The sequence below is a fragment of the Salmo trutta genome, chromosome 13, assembly GCF_901001165.1.
Source record: "Salmo trutta chromosome 13, fSalTru1.1, whole genome shotgun sequence".
In the NCBI taxonomy this organism is placed as follows: domain Eukaryota; kingdom Metazoa; phylum Chordata; class Actinopteri; order Salmoniformes; family Salmonidae; genus Salmo; species Salmo trutta.
In genome coordinates this window covers 60,888,444-60,906,203 of record NC_042969.1, presented here as the reverse complement: position 1 = coordinate 60,906,203, position 17,760 = coordinate 60,888,444, and the positions used below count along the sequence as shown (strand labels likewise).

General features: G+C 44.2%; 1 protein-coding gene across 4 annotated transcripts in view; it reads left to right on the top strand.

Moving 5' to 3' along the window:
* The window catches only part of LOC115206229 (neurobeachin-like), a 308,527-nt gene that overhangs the window by 261,767 nt on the left and 29,000 nt on the right, over window positions 1-17,760 (top strand). For all 4 annotated transcript variants that reach the window (XM_029772948.1, XM_029772946.1, XM_029772945.1 and 1 more), the window contains 3 exons: window positions 9,445-9,585; window positions 10,856-10,975; window positions 16,783-16,935. In XM_029772948.1, coding sequence (XP_029628808.1) covers window positions 9,445-9,585; window positions 10,856-10,975; window positions 16,783-16,935 — 414 coding nt within the window. The remainder of the gene's footprint in view (window positions 1-9,444; window positions 9,586-10,855; window positions 10,976-16,782; window positions 16,936-17,760) is intronic.

Here is a 17,760-nt window from a genome sequence, read left to right as displayed (position 1 = left end):
AATAATCTGAGTACAGCGCTCAGACATCAAAACAAGCCATACAGATACCTGCCATTTTGGAGTCAACAGAAGTTAGAAATAACATTATAAATATTCACTTACCTTTGATGATCTTCATCGGAATGCACTCCCAGGAATCCCAGTTCCACAATAAATGTTTGTTTTGTTAGATAAAGTTCATCTTTATGTCCAAATACCTCCATTTTGTTTGCGCATTCAGTCGAGTAATCAGATGAAAAGTCAAAAAACGTGTATTACAGTTCGTAGAAACATGCCAAACGATGTAAAGAATCAATCTTTAGGATGGTTTTATCATAAATCTTCCATAATATTCCAACCGGACGATTCCTTTGTCTTCAGAAATGAAAAGGAACATACCTAACTCTCACGGGAGCGCGCATGATTGAGCTCATGTCATTTTCTTAGTCATCTGATTCCAAGCGCTCTTATTCTCTTCCCATTCACAGTAGAAGCATGAAACAACATTCTAAAGACTGTTGACATCTAGTGGAAGCCTTAGGAAGTGCAAAATGACCCCACAGACACTGTGTATTAGATAGGCAATCACTTGAAAAACTACAAACCTCAGATTTCCACACTTCCTGGTTGGATTTTTCCTCAGGTTTTTGCCTGCCATATGAGTTCTGTTATACTCACAGACATCATTCAAACATTTTTAGAAACTTCAGATTGTTTTCAATCAAAATAATATGCATATCCTACCTTCTGGGCTTGAGTAGCAGGCAGTTTACTACGGGCACGCTTTTCATCCGGACGTCAAAATACTGCCCCCTACCCAAGAGAGGTTTTAATTCACTCCTAGGTGTTCTTAGTTGATCCGGCTTTCTAACAGTAGAGGGGTTAAACCTGCTCTTAGACAGCTTTCTAGCTATAAGTGTCCGATTATAATCAGATAGCCCAGTAACCATATTGAATGATTTAGTCACTCTCTCTGGTTTATTACTGAACACCACATCAATCTGTGTTTTAGAGCAACAAGTCACCCTGGTTGGCCCGTTAACTAGCTGTGTAAGGTCAAAGGTATTAGTGATCCGTTTGAGGGTTTTCCTACAAGACTTGTCTTCATAATTAATATTAAAATCTTCCATTAAGATGACCTCTTTCCCAAAATCACATTCCCTAAGCATGTTATTAAACTGATCAAAAAACACACTTTTGGTGGAAGGTGGTCTATACATTCCAATAAGGGTAAAAGACATTTAACGTTCAGGCCAATACATTCTAGTTCATTATCACATGACCACTCAATATGTTTACATCGGATATGTTCTTTAATGTAAATCATCAGACCCCCTCCTCTTCCTTCAATTCTGTCTCTCCTGAAAACATTGTAGCCAGGCACAATCAAAGCAGCATATGGAGAGTTTTATGGAGCCATGTCTCTGAGAGGCAGAAGAAGTCAAGGTTGGAGTCTGTGAGTAGATGTTGAATTTGATCACTTTTTGGAATGACACTACGAATGTTCAAGTGCCCCCCTAGTAGTCCCTTGGGCTTAGCTCGTGGGTCCCAGGTGACTCGAGAGTGATTGACACATTGAAAAAAGTAGCATTTTCTGTGTTTTCTGAATTTTGTTAACTCTTAAAAGAGTTAACACATTTTTTTGCTGAAAAGTTTATTTATGTCGTAGCAAAGGTTAGCAATGTTAGGTTAGCAAAGCTAGCTGCACATCCAAACTCTCATAGACAACTCTGGAGATTTAGTGGTGCTAGTCGTGCATATCACCCTTTACTGTATCTGTCAGGGCTTTCAGAAGGATCGGCCCAATACGCAGCGTGATCGTAGTTCCACATCTTTTATTAACTCGTGAAACTAATGCAATAAACAATAAACTTGAAATACAAAAACAAGAAAGCCGTGACGCAGAGCAGGCATACACTACTCACAAAATAAATCACCCACAAAACACCAGTGGGAAAAACATCAACTTAAATATGGCCTCCAATTAGAGACAACGACAACCAGCTGCCTCTAATTGGAGGTCATGCCAAACAAAAACTAACCTAGAAATACAAAACAAGAAACTAAACATAGAAATACGAAAACGGACAAACACCCCCTGTCACGCCCTGACCTACTCTACCATAGAAAATAACAACTTACTATGGTCAGGACGTGACAGTATCAGTGTTTTATAGACTGCTACCGAACTTCAGAAAACCTACACCATGAGAGAAACCACCCGAACGAAGAACTCTGAAGAACTAGATTGTAGCTGTTCAAGATGCTTCTTCTGACAAGCCCAGAGAGATAACAAGTGTGACACTTCCTGCACTGTACTATGATGTAATTTCCTTTGAAATATAAAATGCAGTATGTGTGTCTCCTTGGGAGTTAGCCTAGATATTACCACACGAACTGCAGAACTCTCTCTTTCTCTGTGTTTCACACACTCACAAACACATACACACACACGCTCCTCTTGGATCCTCCACTTTGGGGTCTCTACTCTCTGCAGTCAGAGAATGATCCTAATTACATGTGATGAGTGGTTTATCTAGTGTAGCATGTGACAGCCCTATAATCCAGCAGCTAGGTTTGATCATGTCTTGTTTGGTGGTGGAGGTAGGTATCACTAGGTCAGGTGTTATTTATGGGAGTGAACTCAGAAGGAGCTAAATGCAGAGCTGTCTAAAGCACTTGTTTTTATTGTCTCCTTATCATTCCCTGTATTTACATAATCACATGATAAAAGGTGATTACTGTGTGTTAAAGGAATGGTAGAGGATAAGGTTTGTTGTCACTATTCTACTCCACTAACCAGCTACGGAAGGGGGTCCCATATGGCACCCTATTCCCTATGTACTGTAGTGCACAACTTTTGACCAGGGCCCTATATCCCCATCTCCCACCTAGTATCTATTTTAGCACATTAGCTTGCTAACATTAGCATCCAACATTAGCATTGATAGTTCCATCAATTAACCTTAAGTAAATGAGTTGTTAGTACAATCAACACACTTGACATGCCTGGTTGCTTTAAAGTGTGTTTAAGTCAAGAAATCAATAAAATACCACATTGTAGCAAAGTTATCTAGGTAGCTAGCTGTCGCACATCAAGAACAGAGAAGGTCAGAGTACAGCCAGAAATGGATGTTGTCTTGTTTGCGTGAACTAGCCAAACATTTTTTGTTACCCAAATGGACCCTGGTCAAAAGTAGCATAAAATATAGGGAATAGGGCGCCAGGTTGCTGGTGCTGCATGCATGTGAAAGGCTTAGAGCTTAGAACGCTCTTATGGCCACTTAAGACCCAACACTATCTACCATGTTAACAGCTTTTTAATGTCTTACTAATGAGCTAGTTTAGCAGGCTAAAGCCCCCATATATTTTTATAGGCTAAGAGCTGTCTGTGAGGGTGACAGAGGAAGCCGATAAGATGTAATGGACAAGACACACCATAACCAACATTAGCTGTTCGCAGTAGATCCCCTTCTTTGTGTCGAGGAACGGTGGCGATTTAACATGTAGAATAGTCTGGAAATGAACAGAAAATGACAGCAGATGTTATGTGGTCAGAGGCGATATGACTTCCATCTGCTGTTTTTAACTGCTTGTCGGTGAGGTTTTGTCCTTAAGATACGACATCCATCCTGCTGCTGGGTTTAGTGGAAATATTCATATTGACAGTCTCTCTGTATTTGGGGTTCTTGGCTAGCTATGAGACCACGTTAGCTCTGAGACCATGTAGGCTATGAGACCATGTAGGCTATGAGACCATGTTAGCTATGAGACCATATTAGCTATGAGACCACGTTAGCTCTGAGACCACGTTAGCTCTGAGACCACGTTAGCTCTGAGACCACGTTAGCTCTGAGACCACGTTAGCTATGAGACCACGTTAGCTGTGAGACCATGTTTTTTTTGTAGCTTCCATCAATGTAATTGTCTGCATCACTTCCAATCCCCCATATATTGTTTTGCAAATATATACAGTACCTGTCAAAAGTTTAAACACACCTAATCATTGCAGGGTTTTTCTTTATTTTTACTATTTTCTACATTTATTTGGCCTGCAATTTCTGAGGCTGGTAACTCTAATGAACTTATCCTCTGCAGCAGAGGTAACTCTTGGTCTTCCTTCCTGCCGGTCCTCATGAGAGCCAGTTTCATTATAGCGCTTGATGATTTTTGCAACTGCACTTGAAGAAACATTCAAAGTTCTTGAAATTGTTCTGATTGACTGACCTTCATGTCTTAAAGTAATGATGGACTGTCGTTTCTCTTTGCTTATTTGAGCTGTTCTTGCCATAATATGGACTTGGTCTTTTAACAAATAGGGCTATCTTCTGTATACCATCCCCACCTTGTCACAACACAACTGATTGGCTCAAATCCATTATTTTAATACTTTTAACAAGGCGCACCTGTTAATTAAAATGCATTCCAGGTGACTTCTTCATGAAGCTGGTTGAGAGAATGCCAAGAGTGTGCAAAGCTGTCATCAAGGCAACCGCTAAAAGCATTTCCAATGCTCTCACCTCAATTTGCTCTCACCTCAATGCTCTCACCTCAATTTGCTCTCACCTCAATACATCCAATACAGCTATTAAAAAACGATATATATCTTCATTTCCACCATTAACAATTAATATGGCTAAATTTTTTAAATATAACATATATTTTGATTTGTTTTTAACACTTTTTTGGTTACTACATGATTCCATATGTGTTATTTCATAATTTTGATGTCTTCACTATCCTACAATGTAGACAATAGTAAAAATAAAGAAAAAACCCTTGAATGAGAAGGTGTGTCCAAACCATTAAAAAGTACCATAGCAATTGAGTGTCCATGATATTTGCATTGCAACTAAGTAACCCTCCAATTGTTCTCCACTATTACTCTCTCTATAGCCCCTCCCCATCCCAAGTTGGGTTGTCATCCCAGTGACCAGCAGGCCAACCCCGTCCCCCCGGATCACTAGGGCCCCTGAGAGGCCAGGACCCATCCTTTGAAAAGAGCGCACGGTGCCACCCACAGAACAGAAGCAGATCAACCACTAAAAGCATTTCCAATGCTCTCCCCTCAATTTGCTTTATATATAGCTATTAAAAAACTATATATATATATTTATTTCCGTCATTAACAATTAATATGGCTAATAATGTCGACAGTTCAATCAAAGGATTATTACCTATAATCAGGATTGCCATTGCATTACATTTTTGTCAAGCAATTATTATTTTAGCAAAAAATGATTGTGATTCATCCTATATTGTCTCTTACATCCTTACCCCCTAGCAACAGATGTGGGAAACACACACACACACACACACACACACACACACACACACACACACACACACACACACACACTCAACCCCTTTTCCCATAATCAACCATAAGCTCAGATGCTCAACGGTTGTTACATTCCAGAGCACCAACTCAAGAAAGGACTTGATTTATGAATGGATATACAGTTACAGCTGTTTGAGAAAGCATGCGAAATTGAGCAAAATTGGCAAAAATTGGGAGATTTCACCAATGTCAAGTCCTCGATGATGGAGATCAGCTACACCACCTTCCCCTGAAACACACACACACTGGTCACTCGTTGTGACCATTTTCCCAAGCGTCTCTGTGCAGTCAGACCATTGATTATTTTGTGCATCCAGGGTCACAATAATATGCCCCCTCTCTGATTGTCTGAGTGTGACCCCCTTCCCATGGGTTACTGCAACTAGTGTTGCCAGCACTGCCACTACCTGGGTGGGGGTACCCCCACCGGGAGCCACACCGGCTACCTACAAGGTCGTAAACGTTCTCATTAGCAGCTTTGAGAATTTCCTTGTATATTATTCTCTCCCATCAGGGGGCTCTGGCTTTGTAGGACCAACCCTGCCAGGCAGGCTCAGAATCTTGAAGGGACCGTGCTGCTCTAGTCGGGCTCTATCCACATTCCTCTTTCTGTTTTGGCTGCAAATAGGCAACTTACAGTATGCCCGTAAAACAGGTAAGGACTTTAGTGTATGGGTCGCTCAGGTGGGTGTCTAGGGTATAGGCTTTGGGACCGTTCCATCATGATAGGACAATAAATTATGTATAATTTTTTTTATAATGTGTCCCTCATCCTCACAAAATTGAAAGCTCTCTCTCGCAACCCCTGCTCACAGACACATTGGTTCTGGGATGTGCAACCATTTCCTTTCTCACTCACTTAACACCACACTTTTCCAAACACAAAAAACACACACCGCGCCTTTCATCACAATACATCCACACATACCCATGTACTGTGCCTTCTATGTCTACTGTGTTTTTATCTCCACCATGTTGAGTACTTTTGTGTTCCAATTCGTTATATTTTAAGTATTATTTTACTACTTATCCTTTCTTCTAATGCCGTCTTATCCCTTTATAAAATACAATAAATGGAAATGTAAATAATTATTTTACAACATTCCCTATCTTGAATGGTATAGTGTAGTTGTAGTTCATTTAACAATTGTTTAATTTTATTGCTTTTCTATCTATTTTTTTAAATTATTATTACATTCTCTACCATGGCTACTATTTGGCGTTCCATTATTCGACTCCTCTATGAGAACTTTGTAATTTTTAGAATAGCCATGGAGTGAGCAGTCTGTGTCTCGGAACATTTGGTTGTCAATATACAGCTTATCGACTATGAGAGCTACAGGCTTCCCTTTTAATCTATTCTCCTTGAAGATTGGGTACAGAACAGGTTAGCTGTGAGACCATGTTAGCTGTGAGACCATGTTAGCTGTGAGACCATGTTAGCTGTGAGACCATGTTAGTGTAACCGATGTGAAATGGCTAGTTAGTTAGCGGTGGTGCGCGCTAATAGCGTTTCAATCAGTGACGTCACTCGCTCTGAGACTTGAAGTAGGGTTTCCCCTTGCGTTGCAAGGGCCACGGCTTTTGTGGCGCGATGGGTAATGATGCTTCGGTGGGTGTCAGTTGTTGATGTGTGCAAGTTCGAGCCCAGGTTGGGGCGAAGAGAGGGACGGAACCTACACTGTTACATTAGCTGTGAAACCATGTTAGCTATGACCTCCCAAGTGGCACAGCGGTCTAAGGCGTCACTACAGACCCGGGTTCGATCCCAGGCTGTATCATAACCGGCTGTTATCGGGAGTCCCATAGGGTGGTGCACAATTGGCCCAGCGTCGTCCGGATTAGGGGAGGTTTTGGCCAGGGCGGGGCTTTACTTTACACTCTAGTGACTCCTTGTGGCTGGCCGGGCGCATGTAGGCTGACCTCAGTCATCAGTTGAACGGTGTTTCCTCCGACACATTGGTGTGGCTGGCTTCTGGGTTAAGCGGGTGGGTGTTAAGAAGCGCGGTTTGGCGGGTAATGTTTTGGAGGACACATGACTCGACCTTCATCTCCCGAGCCTTCATTTCCCGAGCTCGTTGGGGAGTTGCAGCGATGAGACAAGACTAAAATTGGGGAGAAAAAGGGGGTAAAATACAATTAAAACATTTTTGGGGGAATAATAATAAAGCTATGAGACCATGTTAGCTATGAGACCATGTTAGCTGTGAGACCAAGTTAGCTGTGAGACCACGTTAGCTGTGAGACCACGTTAGCTGTGAGACCACGTTAGCTGTGAGACCGCATTAGCTGTGAGACCGCGTTAGCTGTGAGACCACATTCGCTATGAGACAACATTAGCTGTGAGACCACGTTAGCTGTGAGACCACGTTAGCTGTGAGACCACATTAGCTGTGAGACCACGTTAGCTGTGAGACCACGTCAGCTGTGAGACCACATTAGCTGTGAGACCACATTAGCTGTGAGACCACGTTAGCTATGAGACCATGTTAGCTATGAGACCACGTGAACTGTGAGACCACGTTAGCTATTATACCACGTTAGCATTGAGACCACGTTAGCATTGAGACCACGCTAGCATTGAGACCACGTTAGCTGTGAGGCCATGTTATCTGTGAGACTATGTTAGCAATGAGGCCGTGTTAGCTGTGAGACCGTGTTAGTTGTGAGACCGTGTTAGCTGTGAGACATGTTAGCTGGTTGTCAGAACCGGGTTGAAACCCAGTCTGTCCTATTATCTGTCTGTGCTGTCCAGCTGCAGCTATGATTGGGCTAAGATGACTGAGACCAGCTTGGTTCCTCCTGGATGTTTACTAGCATGTCTGACTTCCTGTAGCCCACAGCCCAATCACAGCTGGCCCCATACGTCACATGACAGCCTATTATCACCCCGTAAATCTCAGCACATCTCAATAAACTTCTCTTTCATTCTCTCTCATCGTGCAAACATCGATGTGGACGGTCATTACGTTGGAGGGGAAAGAAAGGAACGTAGAAGGAAACCAGACGTGACCAGTTGGTTTGGAGTGAGAGGGTTGAGCGTTAGTCATTCCTACTAATGCCATGTGTTCTGTGCCTCATAGAGGGAGCTATGGGCTGTTGGAACATAATGAAGATGACGAGAAAGTCTGGCTGCATCTCATATGGAAGCCTATGCACTATATGTCCAGGGCCTCCTGGTCCAAACTAGTGCACTATATAGGGAATTGAATGTCATTTGGAAAGCAGCTTTTTGTGTTGTAACACTCTCATACCTCTAGTCACGGGGATACTGGAGTAACGGCACAGTCTTAATGATTTGATATTAAAGTTATTTTATTTTTAGTCGTTGGTCTCTCCACTAGCTGCAGCTGGTCTGAATCAAGGGCTTTGTTGGGGTAGATTTCCCATGATTCCTGTGGTCAATCCGAGACACCGATACACACCCTCCCCCACTGACCAATAGCACTGAGTGTATTAACATTGACTGCCAATATACCTTCAATGGCTGCCTGTTGGCCAGGGTGATTGAGAAGGCAGAGAAAACCATTTATCCTCCAGTACATGTATTTTAATAGCTAATTAGATTGTCTTAGAAACACATGAGAAAGCAAAGGCTTGGGACCCAGAGTGAGTCTCAGTGTCATAATATTGGCGTAGGGCACGTCACAAATGGCATCATTTTACCCACATAGTTAGTGGCATCCTATTTATTACCCAAAGGTAGTGCGCTATATTGGGAATGGGTTGCTATTTGGGACCCAGAATGAGTCTCGGCGTAATACAGAGATTCTGGGATCCAGAGTGTAATATTGACTTGGCTTCTGTTCCTGTGTTATGGTGGAAGTATGAAACATGCTATCAAAGGTCAGCATTTGGGTTGTAAAGTCTCATATTTCTTGTTTTACCCATTGACTAGGTACGTAATTACTGTAATATCAATAGCAGGCCTTACTAAACTCCTGTGGCCTTTTTTTAACATGACAACATGGCTGGCCATATAAAATTGTCCCATTTGGTTCGGGGGCCTTGTGTTTGACAACCCTGATCTAGGAGCTGTCTGTCTGCTAAGTCTTTAAAATCAGTTATATACTGAACATCATACTCTATCTACTGTATGTACGTAACTTCCGTTTCTCCCTCAGCCAATCGGAGCGTTGAACCCGAAGCGTGCAGTATTCTACGCAGAGCGCTATGAGACCTGGGAAGAGGACCAGACACCCCCATATCACTACAACACCCACTACTCCACCGCTAACTCCACCCTGCTCTGGCTGCTCAGGATAGTACGTACTCTGTACCCCATCTACCCAATACCCTATTCCCTGTACCTGGAAAAGGGGTGGTTAATCAAACAAATATATAGGTTCATTATCATTTCTACACTTTCTATCTGATTTTAGACTTGTGGAGACAGACGTAAGTAATTTTTTATCCAAAATAGCATTTTCTAAATGGCAGCTAGTACAGTAAGTTAGTTAGATATTGAGTCACACACAGTTGAAAGCACATTGATACCACCTAGTGTTTAGTAAATACCAGTGGAATCTAAATTGTGAGATATAGGGTTACCCCTCCTGGGGTTTGTCCATATCTGATATGTTAGGCAGCTCGTTAATTGGAGAAAGCTTGATGGGGAGATAGTAGCACCCCCCTGTCCTCCCTTTGCCTGCCACTCTCCCCCTCCTCTCCGCCTCTCCTCCCTACATCCCTCCATCAGAACACTGTCTCCGTCTCAGACTGGGAACACCACATACAGTATCAGCAAATTAGCACCGTTGCTCCCAGCTACCAGGAAGCACAGTAATTAATACTCCCTAAGGCATTGTGGGTAATGTACAGTAGGGGAGGACAGACAGACAGACAGACAGACACAGACAGACAGACAGACAGACAGACAGACAGACAGACAGACAGACAGACAGACAGACAGACAGACAGACAGACAGACAGACAGAGGAACATCAGATATACAGACACAGAAACACATAATTAATAAAGAGGTCAGTGGAACTCAACCCAAACAATGGAAATGCCATGGAAACGCGTGAAGGAAAGATCCTGAATCTCCTCATTGCCCCCCAGCAAAATTATTCTACATTTAGGCTATTGTTTATATGTGTTTTGTGTGCTTCTAAATGTTATGCAGCCAAAGTCAGACTTTAGTAATCACATTGTGGGCCTGTGACAATACATGACAATACATGACGGATTTGACAAATATTCACTTTGTTAGATCAGATTTGTCGAATGTGCACCAATCTGGCATCCTTCTATCCCCCGCGGTCTGCGTTCCATTGACCTCTTTACTGCATCTAGGGTTCCAATAAGAGACATTCTCATTGCCCTTATCTCTGTCACAACCAGTAGAATTCAGCCATTAGCTGTCCTTAGGGGAGCAGAAATGATTCATTCTGAACATGCAATAGAAAATCTAGTTCACTGACAGTATGGTTTGGTATGGTGGTGTTATCTGTGTTCTGATATTTGTGTTTGTTTGTGTGTGTCCAAACATCCTTTGCTCAACGTAAAATGTATGTATGTTTTTTCTTGCAGGAACCTTTCACCACGTTCTTCCTGAATGCTAACAACAACAAGTTTGACCATCCAGACCGGACCTTCTCAGCCATCACCCGCTCCTGGAGGCACTGCCAGAGAGACACCTCAGACGTCAAGGTGTGTGTCTTTGTGTCGCTGTGTGTATGTGCGTGCGTGTGTGGGTGCGTGGGTGCGTGTCCATGAAACAACCTCTGCTCAGTGTAAAATGCTCTGTATCTACAGTGGGTCTGATGCATTCCCTGTTCATCGGTATTCAACCCAGAAGGAAACGTCACAATAAAACATATACCGTGAATTATAAATAACACTGTGCTCAAACTCTGAGGAACAGAGACATGGTACACAGTGAATAACTAAAGCACTTATAAATACATACTTGATTTATCGCTTATATGAAAAAAACATTACTTTAAAAACAAAGGAGTACTGTACTGTATGTGAACAAAGGCTGAAGACAAAGAAAGAAAGAAATCCTCTCCTTCCTTCCTCAGAGGAGCAGTCAGAGGATATCTCCCAAATGACTCCCTATGGGTCCTGGTCCAAAGTAGTGCACTATATAGAGAATGGGGTGCCATTTGGGATGCAGACAGAGGAACGCTGAACCACCACAGCCACTCTGTAACACAGCGGGAACAGCTCTGACCTCAAAGTGTCAGATATTTCTAGAACACCCCGTGTCGGGTTAGTGTTGCCCCAGGCAATTAATAAAGCATTAATGACAAAAGCTATTTAAAATGTAGTGTTTTATGTCCGGACAGGGCTTTTCCTGGGCTCGGCTTGTGGTGGAAAGGGAGAGAGCAGCACACCAGCTAACATGTCCTGTTAACAAATACATGCTACTTTAAACTACTTGTATGTCTGTCTGTCTGTTGAAACACACAGAACATGGCTGCTGGTCTATCAGCACGAAGGAGAGAGTGACAACATATTACAACAGCAGCTGTGTTTCATTATTCTGCTAAATTGTTTTACCTTCACACCAATCAAATCAAATAAAATGTATTTATATAGCCCTTCTTACATCAGCTGATATCTCAAAGTGCTGTACAGAAACCCCGCCTAAAACCCCAAACAGCAAGCAATGCAGGTGTAGAAGCACGGTGGCTAGGAAAAACTCCCTAGAAAGGCCAAAACCTAGGAAGAAACCTAGAGAGGAACCAGGCTATGAGGGGTGGCCAGTCCTCTTCTGGCTGTGCCGGGTGGAGATTATAACAGAACATGGCCAAGATGTGCAAATGTTCATAAATGACCAGCATGGTCAAATAATAATAATCACAGTAGTTGTCGAGGGTGCAACAAGTCAGCACCTCAAGAGTAAATGTCAGTTGGCTTTTCATAGCCGATCATTGAGAGTATCTCTACCGCTCCTGCTGTCTCTAGAGAATTGAAAACAGCAGGTCTGGGACAGGTAGCACGTCCGGTGAACAGGTCAGGGTTCCATAGCCACAGGCAGAACAGTTGAAATTGGAGCAGCAGCACGGCCAGGTGGACTGGGGACAGCAAGGAGTCATCATGCCAGGTAGTCCTGAGGCATGGTCCTAGGGCTCAGGTCCTCTGAGAGAGAGGGAGAAAGAAAGGGAGAAAGAAAGAGAGAAAGAGAATTAGAGAAAGCATACTTAAATTCACACAGGACACCGGATAAGACAGGAGAAATACTCCAGATATAACAGACTGACCCTAGCCCCCCGACACATAAACTACTGCAGCATAAATACTGGAGGCTGAGACAGGAGGGGTCAGGAGACACTGTGGCCCTATCCGATGATACCCCCGGACAGGGCCAAACGGGCAGGATATAACCCCACCCACTTTGCCAAAGCACAGCCCCCACACCACCAACACACTCAGTTCTACCTACATACACAGTTCTACCTACATACACAGTTCTACCTACATACACAGTTCTACCTACATACAGTGCATTCAGAAAGTATTCCGCCCCCTTGACTTTTCCACATTTTGTTACATTACAGCCTCATCCTAAAATTTACAAAATTATTGTTTCCTCATCAATCTACACACAATACCCTATACTGACAAGGCAATTTTTTGTTGTTGTTTTGTTGTTGTATAAAAAAACCCCAACATAAATACCTTATTTACATAAGTATTCAGACCCTTTTCTATGAGACTCGAAATTGATCCTCCTTGAGATGTTTCTACAACTTGATTGGCGTCCACCTGTGGTAAATTCAATTGATTGGACATGATTTGGAAAGGCACACACCTGTCTACATAAGATCCCACAGTTGACAGTGCATATCAGAGCAAAAACCAAGCCATGAGGTCGAAGAAATTGTCCGTAGAGCTCCGAGACAGGATTGTGTCGGGAGAACCTTCCAGAAGGACAACCATCTCTGCAGCACTCCACCAATCAGGCCTTTATGGTAGAGTGGCCAGACTGAAGCCACTCCTCAGTAAAAGGCACATGACAGCCCGCTTGGAGTTTGCCAAAAGGCACCTAAAGGACTCTCAGACCATGAGAAACAAGATTCTCTGCTGTGATGAAACTAAGATTGAACTCTTTGGCCTGAATGCCAAGCGTCACATCTGGAGGAAACCTGGCTCCATCCCTAAGGTGAAGCATGGTGGTGGCAGCATCATGTGGTGGGGATGTTTTTCAGTGGCAGGGACTGGGAGACTAGTCAGGACAGAGGGAAAGAGATGAAAACCTTGATGAAAACCTGCTCCAGAGCGCTCAGGACCTCAGACTGGGGCGAAGGTTCTCCTTCCAACAGGAGAGCGACCCTAGCACACAGCCAAGACAACGCAGGAGTGGCTTCGGGACAAGTCTCTGAATGCCCTTGAGTGGCACAGCCCAGCCAGAGTTCTCCTTACATACACAGAGTTCTACCTACATACACACAGTTCTACCTACATACACACACCTACTGGTTATACTTATGCACACAGTTACCTACATACACATGGTTATGGTTATACTTATGTACACAGTTACCTACATACACATGGTTATACTTATGTACACAGTTACCTACATACACATGGTTATACTTATGTACACAGTTACCTACATACACATGGTTATACTTATGTACACAGTTACCTACATACACATGGTTATACTTATGTACACAGTTACCTACATACACATGGTTATACTCATGTACACAGTTACCTACATACACATGGTTATACTTATGTACACAGTTACCTACATACACATGGTTATACTTATGTACACAGTTACCTACATACACAAAGTGTTACCTACATAATGACAAAGCGTACAGGAGTGGGAGGGGGGCCTTAACAGAGGTGAGCTGACCACCTACAAGAGCAAGTCAATGTCGAGAGACCTCGTACCAGCATCCCCCCCTCCACTCATTCCACCCTCCCCCTTCACAATACATGTTTTTTAAGTGTTGCTCATCTGTGTGTGTGTGTGTCATGCGCGTGCATGCCTGCATGCGTGTGTGTGTGTGTGTGTGTGAAAGAGTGTGAGGCAGACTTGTCTGTGAGTAGTCAACAGTCCCAGTAACCCCCCAGAACGCTGCCAGTGTGTCACCTGAAGGGACCCAGCAGAATTTAATATAGCTAATGCTATGGAGGCTGTTAGCTAACAGGCTATCTATGGAGGCTGTGTGATTGACTTGTTAAGCCCATTAACAGGCTGTTGCTGTATTAATGGCTGCCAGGGGAGCTGGGCTCGAAAACGGAGTTGGCAGCTTTAACGGCTTGGTGCTGAGTTATGACAGGGAAGTTTACAAATAGAGAGAGTAAGGAGGGCGACAGAGGTAGAGAGAGAAATAGATAAATAAAGAGAGAGATGGGTGAGGGACGGAGGAAGGACGGGAGAGAGAGGGAGGGAGGAAGGAAGGGAGGGAGGGAGCGAGAGAGAGCGAGGGAGGAAGGACGGGAGGGAGGGGAGAGAGAGGGAGGGGGGGAGGGGAACAGCCTCCAATGTTGTGGTCAGTCAAAGGGTGAAATGTGACCAACACCAGACTCCAGTGTTTTATTGGGGTGTTTCCTGTCATGCCAGCTTCCTCTCTAAACCCTGCCTGTTACCCTCCTGTAGTTATCTTCCCATAGGCAACAGGCCTGGTCAAACTCCCACAGGCCTGGTAAAAACCAACAGCATCACAGAACACGACAAACACTGCTTTCATAAATCAGCCCTCATATTAGCACTGAACCAGCTAGGAGGCCCAGCCCAACACAAAGTCACTGACCCACACACATGCACACACACACCTGACACACAACACATACACCTCCTGATACACACACCTGACACACACACCTGACACACAACACATACACCTCCTGATACACACAGGCCTAGACAGAGTTTAAATGGTTTTAAATTGTTTTCTAATGAGAGCTCTGACAGAGAGAGGAGGGAGACGACACATTCCTGTTGTGCACATGGTCCAATTTACAATTTACAGAGGCATCTGTCAGAGAGAGAGAAGGGGAGGAAAGGGGACTCTGTGATAGGCTGAAGCAGTGGTCACCAACCGGTCGATTGTGATCTTCAAGGCATTCCTAGTCGATCTCCAACGGTAAATCCTTGCTCACCTTTCTTCGCTGTTGGCGGTAGGTGTATTTGATTCAGCTGCCCTGCAGGCCGGGTAGGCAAACTGTTCCCATTTCGAACCATTTGATTTGGTCTACCCGGTAGACCTGGAGAGCTAAATCAAGTGTGCCTACTACTGACCAGTCGGGTAGCTCAAATCACTGTGTCTGCAGCTTCCATATTTCATAACTTTTTAAACCATGATCAGAAAACTAGATACTGTCAAAGGATACAGCAAAGAGCTGCATTTTTAATGAGTGAGTTCATGTTTAAGTTTTTATTCAACGCGGTCAACACATTTTTTATTAAGCTTTTTTCACAATCATAAAACTTCCACTCGCGCTACAATCAGCACTGCAGCTGAAATGAATGAGTAGCCAAGTGTAGGCCTGTGTTTTCATTATTAGTGGCTCGTCTTATTTTAATGTCGAGGAATAGTTCACTTTCTCTGGTCATAGGAACAACAACATTAATTTTTGCATAAGGCAGAAATAATGCAGTGCTTTTCGAGTTTTGCCATCAGGTGGAAGATAGTGTCCCCTCTCTCTGCTCAGCCTCCCTCCGCTGAGCCTGAACATCAGTTGCAGGTACCATTAGTTGGGTAAAATAAAAAAGCAAATTATTTAAATGTATGCTCAGCTGTCCGTAACAACTAATCTATTTTTTATGTAGCTCGAGTTTTGAAATATAATATAATCTAAGAAGAAACGATACTGGCAGGCCAAACATAGCCAATATGCTGGGATATTGGATTAGGGCCTATTGCACAAACCTCATCCCTTAAGAGCTGTTTTTATTTGGCATAGGCTTACATTTTTTAAGTCATGTTTAAAAAATATATAAGAGCGGTAGATCTCAGCTTGTGTTTTGACTCCAAAAGTGATCTTGACACAGAAAAGGTTGGTGACCACTGGGCTTAAGGGTGTCTCCAGCGTCAGCTAATTGTTTATTCTCTCTGAAGTTGGAATCACACCAGGGAGGATCATGGGAGTTTGTTTCTTCCTCTCTGTGCCGAGGTCCTGACCCCATCACCACAGCCCTGCACTGACACACTCACCCGCACACACACACACACACACACACACACACACACACACACACACACACACACACACACACACACACACACCACTGAAATAACTGTTACAGCACCTCTCAACACCCATGGCCTGCTGTTTATTTGGCTTGTATTACCTTTCCCCTGGAAGTTACACACACGTACACAGTCCATTTACTTTTCTTACATCTCCCCTCCCCTTGTTGATTCCAGTTCTACTACCTGCCATGTGTTATTAAAATGTGTAATAATGTGGTTTAACAACATGTGTGTAATGACCTATAAATAACATGTGTATAATAATGTGGTAATGCCTGTCTCCAACAGGAGTTGATTCCAGAATTCTACTACCTGCCAGAGATGTTTGGTAACAGTAATGGTTACCACCTGGGCCAGAGGGAGGACGGCAGCATGGTGTGTGATGTAGAGCTGCCTCCCTGGGCCAACAAGCCTGAGGACTTTGTCAGGATCAACCGGATGGTGAGGAACTAAACATCTCTCCTTATCTCCTTATCTCCCACCCTCTGCTCTCTTCCTCTACCTAACCCGCTCCTCTCCTCTCTTCCTCTACCTAACCCGCTCCTCTCCTCCCACCCTCTGCTCTCTTCCTCTACCTAACCCGCTCCTCTCCTCCCACCCTCTACTCTCTTCCTCTACCTAACCCGCTCCTCTCCTCCTACCCTCTGCTCTCTTCCTCTACCTAACCCGCTCCTCTCCTCCTACCCTCTGCTCTCTTCCTCTACCTAACCCGCTCCTCTCCTCCTACCCTCTGCTCTCTTCCTCTACCTAACCCGCTCCTCTCCTCCTACCCTCTGCTCTCTTCCTCTACCTAACCCGCTCCTCTCCTCCCACCCTCTGCTCTCTTCCTCTACCTAACCCGCACCGCTCCTCCCACCCTCTGCTCTCTTCCTCTACCTAACCCGCTCCTCTCCTCCCACCCTCTGCTCCCTTCCTCTACCTAACCCGCTCCTCTCCTCCCACCCTCTGCTCTCTTCCTCTACCTAACCCGCTCCTCTCCTCCCTCCCACCCTCTGCTCTCTTCCTCTACCTAACCCGCTCCTCTCCTCCCACCCTCTGCTCTCTTCCTCTACCTAACCCGCTCCTCTCCTCCCACCCTCTGCTCTCTTCCTCTACCTAACTCGCTCCTCTCCTCCCACCCTCTGCTCCCTTCCTCTACCTAACCTGCACCTCTCCTCCCACCCTCTGCTCTCTTCCTCTACCTAACCCGCACCGCTCCTCCCACCCTCTGCTCTTTTCCTCTACCTAACCCGCTCCTCTCCTCCCACCCTCTGCTCTCTTCCTCTA